We start from the raw sequence: 11,631 nt of genomic DNA on the forward strand, positions 1-11,631 counted from the left end.
GATGATGTCAACCATCCAGATTACGTCCCATCACTCTTCCCTCAAAGAGCCAGTAATGTGATCCTGCAATACCGGTGGCTGCATTTTCAGGACCGCATTTCTAGGACCCTAGATCTTTTGTGTCAGCGCCACCTACCGAATTAGAGGACCATTGACAGCATTTTTTTCTGGCAACATAGAAGATGGCCAACAAATTTAGTGTGAGTACCAAATGTGAATCAATTTTTATTTGTTTTGACAGCAAAGTTAACGTAACCGAAGTGACCGAATGTTGCTAATATGCACTATATAGAAACAATCATATATTAGAACAAATGCTGTAAAACGAACTGTTAGCATATTCGACCGGCAAGACCAAGGTTTGGACTAAATGACTATAATAATAAATTCTAGCCAGCACTTTAAACTTAATATGATAAAAGTATGTTGATATGATGTGTCTGTCTGCTACATTAAATGCTGCTATCTTCATTTTGAAAGCTTGTTTAATACTAATTGTTATACCATTTTAATTAAGTTAAAGTAATCTTAATATTTAAACTGTGATGACTGCCTGTTTACCTCACAATACATGTTATCAGCACGTTTCTTCATTTTGACTTTGTTTTTGTAATGTTGAATGAGACATTTGACATTTTTAATAGTTAGAAATAACAGAAAGGCCTGCATAATAATTTACTATTAAAATGCCACGTGTTAGATTCTGTCATATGTATAGCCTATATGAAGTGATTTCAAGGACACAGATTCAGCTCAATGTAGGCAATAGTATGACAGAGGATTAAAAAAAATGTGTTGGTCAAGTACTAGGCTTAGGCCTAATTTATATCTATATATGTTTATGAAATTAATTTAAAATGTTTAATTTGAACAATTGGGCTCTCTCTTTTTCAAGAAGCACATAACAATCCAAGAAGGGAGATCCTTGTCCGAACTGAAGAAATGCACCACATGCTGCAAGGACTTCCACTGCCCGTTCTGCAATTCAGCTTTTTTTCACCCAACAAAGTCGAGCAATGTCAAAACCCATTTAGAGAGCCATTTCCACTGCGCAGTTCACCATGAAGGTAAAGTTTGCAAACATTCTCTCGGGAAATGCAAATTGAGTAATAATATGTCTATGCATGAAAAGCAGCCAGAATGTTATGATCAATTCCATTTGAGCAATGAATCCAAACTAATGACTTTCTTCTTGATAACCAGATTCTTTATTCAGATTTTGGGTATTCATAATTTTCACTGATGATCATCATAATAATACTACAGTTCAATGTTCTTATTTTTTGGGTATACCATTCACAGATGTGGATTAGATTGCCGACCACAGTGGAATTACCACTGCATCCACTGTCAGTCAATGCTGCTACGTAAACCGGACTTCATGAATCATTTGTCTTTTTGCCCTGGAAATTGATTCTGGGAGCTGGACTATGAAGACAGGGAATGATATTATGGTGAATAATATATGCATAATTAGCTATTTCAAAGAAACCTAACTATTGCCCATAATCTGCATTTCATATAGAAGTCATCAGGTGACAGAGAAGACAGCAGCTTTGATCTATCAGACATGTTTCACGTATCACTAACCATACCTTCTTTATTGTTGATTTTAGGACTTGCCACGCTAGATCTGTGGAAATTACTGTGGGATTTTTATGCTTATGGTAACGTCTCAACATAGTTTTTTTTGGTAAGCATATGCAGGTTTCTGTCAACATTGTAAATAAAATGTTTTCCATCTCTGTTTCAGTATACACTTTCCTTTGTGACAAGCACAGGGTATGAATTCCAGGAGGTAAGTTGATTAAAAAATTTAAATAAAGAAGAAATTGCTTACTTTAAATGTTGCTGTACGTACTATTCATATAGAAGAAAAAGAATACATATAAAATTAAAGACTCACCTCATCATTGTCACATTTCGTTCAGATGGACATGCCTTTGATTCGGAAGTGGTGGTCTCTTCTTCTGATGGAGCATCTTAAAATTGATGGGTATGACAGCCCTAAACAATTAGCAATATGTGTATATTCACCTGTTGACTATATTAACTTAATGTTATCAGTAAACCATCAGAACAAAGAGATGTAACTTTGGATGGCGTTGTCTGTTTTGAGTATTTATTTATGGCAAATTTGCACCAATACTTTAGCTTTTTCCTATGCAACACTAGATTAATCTTGTTGTTAATGTTTGAAAAGCATGGCCAGAGGTTTTCCTTCTGGGCTGATGAGGCCAGAATTGTGCTACAGGGAACCCTTCAGCCAGTATTCAGAGTGTCAAGACAGAGGAAGTTCCAGTCCACATGCAAGCTGTCATTGACCGCACTGCAGAGGAAAAGAGAATGGTGGTCTTCATTGTAAAGTCACAGGGAGCTGATCAGCATTTAGTGGTACTTTGACAATATTCACATTTTTATCATTATAGATTAACAGTAAAGATGTCAGTTGTTTTTTGACTAACAGCTACCACACAATACACTTAAAAATCCTATTACAACAAAAGAATTGTGATAATTGTGGCATTATAATTTGGGAAGCCTTCAAAGTTGTGTCCTTTTCCCGGGTGCCTGTCTACCTCGACAGTGAAGAACAACAGGACACCCTTTTTGCTTCACTGAAGTCAGTACTGCATAGAACACCAAAGCAACTGAACTTCACGGATGAAGTGCAATTCATCTGTGGTGTTCTATTTCCAGAGGTATGCCTAACAATATAATGTATTTGTGCATGTTCCTGCTCCTGGAATTTCAAACCCTACTGTATATACTGTGTGCTGCTTGTGGACAGACCTGTGTATATTTAACCTGGCGGTGCTACAGAATTTGTCTTTGCTGGAGGCTGAGCAGACCCTCTTTGGTCCTGATTATCATCACAGGTAAGAGTAGAAAATAAAAATTTTATACGCAATGTCCAATGTATCCTTTTTAAAGCATTAACAGTATTTCTGTTAACCCAGCAGTGATTATGTTCTTCATCTACTACAGTTAAGTGGAGGAATTTAATAGAGAAATACACAATTGAGGATAGAAGGGAGAACCTTCATTTGGTAGGTAGTGCTGCTACATACTTTACAATCTGGGTTTTAATATTTAAGGGTCAGAAAAATTCATGACATTAACATGTTATTTCTATTCAGATATCATTATTAAAATATTTTCTCAATTCAGAGGGGCTTTATTGACATGAAGGTTTCAAGAAACAGTGTTCCCAAAGCATCAATACATTTTTTCCAAATATTTTAACAGTACACAACAGAAATATTAACATTAATTGGCATGAAGATTGATATATATTAATTATATATGTGTAGTAAAAGTGTGTGCTCTATGGTCACTAAGCTCTTTTAAATATGACATTTAAAATTACAATTACAAATGTTCAATTACGTGTTCCTTATTTTATTCACTTCTCTCCCTTACTCTGTCTTTCTCTCTTTCAGGAGTCTGTGAAGACAGAAGTTCTGTCCATGTGGCAGCTGATGAACAAATGGGTTTTTGTGTGTGTGTTTGTGTGTTCAATTGTTATGTATTATTTTATAAAATATACACAATCTTGAATCTGCCCCCAGAGTCATCCTTGTGTCTTGCCTCTGTACTTTAAAATATGTGGTTGAGATCTAGTGACCGAAAAGTCCATTGCATATGATTCCTTCTTTATTTTACTTGATGAGTAAATTATGCTAATTAGTCACACGAATTGCTCAACATTCAGCTCTTAGCAACCAAGTTGAATTGCAAGAAATAAAGTATTATTTGGGTGTAATAAACTTTGTAAACTATAAGTAGTTAGTATTTGTTGGAAATACTGCCTTGGTTGCACTTTTTTCGGTCCTCCAAAACTTGGGTCGTAAGATTGCGGTTCTCCAATTTGGTAGGTGGCGCTGTCACACAAAAAAGAGGGTCCTAGAAATGCAGTCCTGAAACTGCAGCTTCGGTATTGCAGGAACATACTTTTGCAAAGAGCAGACAAACGCACTGCAGTAGCGAAACTGAGAGGACTTGGTAAGTAACATTAACAACGTTTTGCCAGGTAATATATATTGTTCTCTGGTGTTCACGTGTGAACAGCTAATGCTATTTTGGCTCTTCCTGTTTTATGTAAGTATTATTTATTTATACCCTGATTTACCGACCCCTAGATGATAAAGTTAGCAAATTGTATCGAACCGTTTAATCTTGTAGAGAATTTCCATTGTTTTGTGCTCAACTGTACTACTGCTTCCGTCCCACAGATGGCAACATCTAAATTTTTAGTCAGAACTTTCAAACAGGAAGTATTCTATGGCCTGCGAGAGCGGCACCTTTCAGCTTATTGATATGATTTGAGCTTCAAATTAGCCCCTCGTTCAAAATCAGTTTTCACTTTTGAGGTAATTAAACCACGCTTCATTCTGGCTCATTATCAATACAGTTAGTTGAGCAGTTCGGAGAAAACGAGAAATGGTCACAGCTTCATTGTTGCATAATTAAACAGTAGACCCTGGCTGGAGCGAAGGTGTTTTGAAATGCTCGTCGAAGACTAATAGGTAAATAAACGGAATAAAGTAATCTTGTTATTAGCTTACTTTTAATCTTTAGATTGATAGTTCAAAATGAAGAAAAGGCTGTATGTTACTGTTGAGTTCAGTGAGTTGTATTGTCCTCGATCTAAGCTCACATGTGATATTGAAATCCAGAAGCATGGAAATACTTAGAATAATGCAATTTGTAAGATGTGATGGGCACAAATACCTAAAATTTTATTAAAAGTAAAAAAGGACCTCAGTTTAAATGTATCAAAATAAAATAACAAATACTGTGGGAAAATGTATCAAAATAAAATACAATATTTTGTGACTTGAAAATACACAAAATCCATGGAAAATTGGCCATTCAATGAAGTATCACTATTAGACTGAAATATATTTGGACCTATTCTAAATGCAAAGACGTTTTCATTTCACCTACATCTTCAGTCGAGACCATTATATATTAACCAGTACCTGATTACAAACTTGCGTAGTGCAAAATGCCAAATAGCAGCCATTTCTAAACGTATTTCTGTCAGGGTTGCACTGCAGTCTGTTGTGCAGTATTGCCTTGTGGAGGAATGGAAATTAAATAACAGTTGTCATCAATTATGTTTTTTTGCAACAAGTACAATCGACCATCACATCCTCACCTTATCTTATGCTGTGTGTTCCATTTAACTCTGAAAGTCAGACTTTCTATATTCCTACTAGGAAAAGTGCAATTGAATGCCACTTCAAGGAAGAATTCCAACTGGGAAAGTCGTGTAGAAAGTTTCAACACATGTGCCCTTCAAGTGGAGTAGTAAATATCGTAATTACGAGTTGTGAGCTCACGAATAACCCCGTTAAATCGTATTATCGAGTGGGGAAATGCAAAATTCTTGATGAGTTGGGATGTTGGAAGGGGCATGTTGACGTGACAGATGATGAAAAGCAACAATTTAGCAAAATTATTTCAACTTCTGTAATTTATTTAAATATGAAGTTGTTATACATGACAGTGAATTAATTACTCACCTTTCACGGTTTGTTTTAAGCAAATTAATATGTAAGATACCATGCATTATTAAATCAAAAATAAAATTTATAATGGATGCAGGTTTATTTAGAAGGAATATATTCCTCATCCAAGTTGAATGGAACTCAGCATGACAGGAATGCAGAAAATTCTCTCACCCAATGCAAGAAGAAGCCATTCTCTGACATCTGCAAGTTGCATGCGTGAAAGTTGGGGTTGGGGTGGCATGCCTGAACTAGTTGATTCAATCAGCATCCTAATAAAGAGATTGACTGGTACAAAATATTTAATGAATTTAAATAAACAAATGCCAAATTTAAATGTATTTAAATACAAATTACATTAGTTTTTTTTTCAAACACTTTTAAATACAAAATATTTCAAATACATGTATCTGAAATACTGCCCATCCCTGATTGTAAGTTACAACTAGAAATTAACTTGGACTCTGAGCAAAATGAATATGGATATTTATAATGTGTGGGGAAATAATGCCCTTGTAGCATTGTTTTTATTTATTAATTATTTAATCTCTTGTCTAATATTTGTGTGTGTGTGTGTGTATATATATATATATCATAAAATCCTATTCTAGGCCTAACTAGTGGGTTTAGACACTGTAGCGAACATTTGAATTACCTGTAATTTATTAATTTCAAAGTATCTGGCTGAACACATTTTGTGTTAGAAAGAAATGACATTTTAAAGGTAAAAAAATAAGGGGTACATTTCTTTCATTTGTGGCACTGGTTACAGTCAAGCATTGTTAGCCCATTACAAGCTGTTTGTCTCCATGTCGTTGCAACCAAATATTTTGACATTAACAGTATTTCTAATTTTTTTGTAAGATGCCATGTCTTCGGAGTTTACCCTCGATATCCAGCTGACAGAATTGGGTTTTCCAAGCTGGAATTTCCCACTCAGGGAGCCACAGAGTGTTGAGACATTTTTGCCAATGCATAACGGCATTGAAAAGTCAGTACCTGAGACTGAACCACTTGCAAACTGTCATGAGGATACCTGTGCTGTACCAAGTGCATCTCATGACGAACACTTTCTGCAGGACCATGAATATTCCTCTCCCATCAAACATAACTCTACAATTAACACACAAACAACTCAAAAGAATTCAACAATAATTACCGAAGACAACAGTGAGAAAAACATTAGTAATAATTGTAGAACCAACAACAAAAGTAGTAGGACAGAACTGAAAAACAATGACGAGGAGCATAGCAGAGATGAGGAAAAAAAACCCGAGAAGGAACAGAGAGATTCAGAGGAGAGTGAGGAAGCTGCCAGTCTTGTGATGGATATGTCTTGGAAAGAAATAACACAGGATGCAGAATTCGATTTGACTGATGAAGATGAGGAAGTTGTGGAAGATGGTTCCTGTTCAGGTATTTTATATTTTTAACGTTATATATTTAAAATTATTTACTTGTTCCTCGGTTTTCCCCTGGGGATAAATGAAATACTATCATATATGTTCTATATAATGGTTCTAATAAATACACTATTTTGTAAACTTTGAATAACTGTTTTTGTTTTCAAAGTTAACCTTTTAACATTTTTAGGCTTAAAGGAGTAGTTCCCCCAAATAATGAAAATTCTGTCATAATTTACTCATGTCTTTCCAAACCTGTCAGACTTTATTTCTTATGCGGAACACAACAGATATTTTAATGAGAGCACCCATCTTTTCAATAGAATTGCAGTGGATATTGCCAAGCCCCAAGATAATGTTGCTCATGAGTGCTAAAAGCTTGTTCAGGGTGACACGTCTTTACAAGTGTATTGCACTGTTTGGTGCTAGAAACAATGCAAGTTCTCCAGTAAACACACGGGCCACAGTGAACATGCTTCTCATTGTGCTCATGATTGCATATGATTTTAATGAAATTTCAAGCTGTTTCTCACAAAAAGAAACTGTCATTCAAAAGAACTGTAATTTGATGCAGGTGTCATATAGACTATGTTTATGATACTTTAGGTTTTATGTTTAGGATACTTTAAGCATCAAAGTAAGGCACTATCAGAGACCATTTATCAGAGATGGACCACTGGTATTAAAATGAATGGGAGAAATTGGAATGGCCAATGGATGTAGGTCTTGCATCGTGGGTAAAAGAGCCAATCGTCTGTCAGTCAACTCATGAATGCACATTAGTTCAACCAGCCTGTAAAAAAAACGTAATCTGAGCTAAGGAAGCTCAAATTTTTATATCATTGTTGTCAGAGCTTACTGCTGAAACTTGAACAACCATTTTGGAGATACTGATCTTTCCCCATTTAAGTAGATAGGATCTGTCATTTTATGCCACTTGCCGCTGCCCAGGAGCATACCAAAGATGGCCACCGAGTCGACTGATTTGACTTGAAAGGGATTTTGCACTATACACTGCCATTGTGTTGAAAAAACAATGTATTAAAAGAACATTTATTTTCTGTATAAAAAAGAAAATCATACAGCTTTGAAATGATATGAAGGTGAGTAAATGATGACAGAATTTAAATTATAGAGTGAAATATTCCTTTAACAAATGAGTAAAAGGGTGCTCACACAAGATGTTTTTGTGTTAAGCAGCTAAACGCAAACACAATGGGATGGAACTGGATGCAGTTACTTTTTTGTAAAAGTCAAAGTTCTTTTAACTTGACACTGCATCATAAAATATGGCGCTCATGCCATGACACTCTCAGAAAAGGCAAGATGCGTCACTATAGTACAAGACATCATTCTAGAATATTTTTACGTAGAAAGCGACGTGTGAATGGACCCCAAGTCTGTGTTTTCCTGTTTCAACATATAATGAATGTATCACCCTTCATTTTCAGAGGCGAATGGGTCTGGTGATAATGAAGAACATCACTGCCATGTGTGTGATCTTACCTTTACCTCTTTATTCTTACTTCGGGAACACATGAATATGCATACAGGTGCTCGTCCCTACCGTTGTGATGAATGTGGTAAGCAGTTTTGCCAATTAATCAACTACCGTGCACACCTTCGCTCCCACTCGCAAAAGGCTTCCATCCACTGTCATGTTTGCTCAACCATCTTTGAGACCATTGAACAATTCCAGAAGCACTTGGACACTAATCATTTTGAGAAGCAGTTCTATCAATGTGATTTCTGCAAGCAGATTTTCATTAACCTAGAGGTGTGCCAGGATCATGTCGAAACACACAGGCAACAGACAAAACAACATCAGCTTAGTCACCTGGAATTGCACAGCAAAAGGGGCTTATCCTGCTTAGAATGTGAACGGAAGTTCTTCAGCAAGGCTGCCTTGTTACGCCACAGTTTCACTCATGCAGGTGTCTTGCCATATACGTGTCTAAAGTGTAAACGTCATTTTCGCTTACCCTCTTTCTACCACAATCACAAATGTAAGCCAGAGCACATCCAGTGCATGGCTTGTTTGGTGTTCTTCCAGAGCCAAGAGGACTTCGAAAGGCATAAGAAGGAAACAGGATGCTGGGGCCATCAAGGGGCCTTGCTTACAAAGACTGATGAGATTCGTTGCATGGAGTGTGGTCAGATCTTTGCGAGCATCGAGGATTTAAAGAACCATGCAAGCACTCACCAGAGGGTTCTGAAATGTTCTGAATGTGGGATGGGTTTCCGCTCAGCACTCATGCTTATGTCACACATGGGAGGGCATGCAGGACAGCGGCCATGTCTCTGCAAAGACTGTGGCCATGGCTTCACACATCAACAGGGGTATGACAGCCACCTCAAAACATGTGGATTGGAGACCCCACCAGTGGTAAGTGCAGTTGAGCCACCTTTTTTTCAGCATTTAAAAAGTTAGTTATCTTGTTCCAAAGCCATATAACTTTCTCTCTTTCATGGAACACAAAAGTAGAAATTTTAAATAATGCACTGGCAATTTTTTTTTTCATTTAGTTAAAAAAAAAATGGAACCTGAAGCTTAACTGACTTGAAAGTAGCATAAAACTAGTCCAAAAAACTTGTGTGTCTGATGACTTTAAACGATAGCTTGGTGTGAGAAACAGACCGAAATTGAAGTCAATACAATGTTTCTCTTTTGTAACCTCACAATAATTCTATTTACAGGCCGCTGCAAAAAAACCTAGACTGAAAGAAGCCCCCTCTTCACAAAGAATTAAACCAATTGCTCCTAGCATATTCTTCAAAACGGTTGCTCAGGGTTCAAACCCAGCAACATTCTCACATAGCATGAAGGACCAAAATAAGCCTCCTGAGGGTGTTCGGAAGCTTGCCTTAAATAAAGAGCCCCCTCCAAATATACCTCTAGCCATGCTTTTGCCAGATCCCACTACCAGCTCACCCACCTCAAATCCTACAAAAAGCTCCCAAAACGTTCTACCTTCCTCTCTAGTCTTAAAAACACCTTCGTCTGCTCCAAGTGTCATTTCCATGCCAGTTGTCCCCCCCAGCCCTGTTGATAGTGCAGAGACCAGGAAAGACATTGTGGAGCAATCCAAAAACAACATTCCCTCAGATAAACTTATACCAATGGAAAGTGATAATAGTTCCTCGAAGAAGAGGAGGACCTTCTTTGAAGATAAGAGCTCAATTGTTTTTGGGATGGAAAATTTAACAAAGGTAGTTGAATCGGCTTCAGGTGAGGTGGAACCTAATTGGGGATTGAACGTTACTACGCATTTAGAAGTGGAAATGAATGACGAAATGGACTCGAGCAGCATTGAGGTGGAGATTGGTGATGAAGACAGTGGAGTGGATATGTTGGAAGGTGAGCTTCATGAGTGTGTGACTTGTGGAAACATCCTTCCTGAAAAGGATATGGTCCAGCATTACATGATGCATGCTGCAGACTTTGACAATCACAGGCGCTCTCCTATCAAATGTGGTTCAGACTCTGCAGACCAATGTCAGTCCACAACCCCTCCATGTAGCCTATCAAGGAAAAGACAAAAATCTGGCACAAAGTTGTGATGTTTAGTTCAAGGGTGATGCAAACCCAAATAATATTTGGTTGATTGCTAAAGGAAGTCCGACAGAATAGTAGGTAACAGGCTGACAGAATTTGTTTATGTTGCACCACTTTTAGCCTACATATTCCATTTACTTCGAAATGTGTTCTCCATTTGCTTGGTACATAGTTTACTATTTAAACCAAGTATAATTGTGTGATAAATTGTTGCATGCTAAATCCAAGTGTGTTTGCATTTGTTGTGCAGTTTCTTATTGCATTTTTTAATTGTCTGTTATGTCTGCAACAATAAATGTAAATTGGGACATTGGGAACAGCATTATTTTGTTATTCGTTTTAAAATATCACTCAAGCATTTTTCTCAACTAACTGCTGTGGCTACAAGATCAAACTGAAAGCAGCAGTGGTAGAGGATTAGAAATGTTTTTCCTAATTGCTTTTTTAACCCTATAAGCATATGATGGGTTAAAAGAAAGCAGGTGAAATGTAGATGTTTATTCTTTATAAAACTATTTACAAAATTGTATTTATGTTTTTGAGGCAAATTAACTGCAATGATAATTTTTTGTTAAAACTTGAAAAAAGACAACCATATGCAGTTATGTTAACTAGATTACTGTATGTAGCTATATTTGGTATTCGAAAGGGTGAGGCATACTGAAAAAAAAGTAAAATTGTGTCCTTGCCCTTTAACTGTGAAAGGGCAAGACTTCTGACGGAATGGACAAGGTAGCAGGCACTGGGTTACATTGCTCTCTTTCTTTCCTGAGTTTCTGCTGCTCAAATGTGGAAAAAGAAAAAAAAGGAATTAATAAGCTAACAGTATAGACCACATCAGTGACAACCACAAAGAAATGCACTGCAATATCAGTGAATTAAAGTATAGTATACTTGTGTTTTTCAGAGATATTTGGAATTATGAGGAACCGTGTGGTTTTACTTTATAATCATTTTCTCGTAGTTCTAGTGCATTCTAGAAAACTTTTCAAACTTTTCTGTTTTGTTATGCTTTTCTCACTGATTTCAACTGAAGTGTGTGTTTTTTTTATTATCAGGATCTGTCAACAGAAATCAACACTTTAAGTGAGGATGTGCTTCATAAAAATACATATACTTTGGTTTCAGGATTGTATGCCGAATCTGTGCTACCTTC

General features: G+C 36.6%; 1 protein-coding gene across 1 annotated transcript; it reads left to right on the plus strand.

Annotated features, from left to right (window-relative positions):
• Positions 1 to 3,973: 3,973 nt before the first annotated feature.
• LOC127657883 (zinc finger protein 33B-like) lies at positions 3,974 to 10,817 on the plus strand. Its single transcript, XM_052146850.1, has 4 exons — positions 3,974 to 4,005; positions 6,381 to 6,932; positions 8,371 to 9,305; positions 9,617 to 10,817. Exons 2-4 carry the CDS (start codon positions 6,386 to 6,388, stop codon positions 10,478 to 10,480), a joined length of 2,346 nt encoding a protein of 781 aa, XP_052002810.1. The 5' UTR covers positions 3,974 to 4,005; positions 6,381 to 6,385; the 3' UTR covers positions 10,481 to 10,817.
• Positions 10,818 to 11,631: the final 814 nt, after the last annotated feature.

This window comes from Xyrauchen texanus, chromosome 17 (assembly GCF_025860055.1).
Source record: "Xyrauchen texanus isolate HMW12.3.18 chromosome 17, RBS_HiC_50CHRs, whole genome shotgun sequence".
Classification (NCBI taxonomy): domain Eukaryota; kingdom Metazoa; phylum Chordata; class Actinopteri; order Cypriniformes; family Catostomidae; genus Xyrauchen; species Xyrauchen texanus.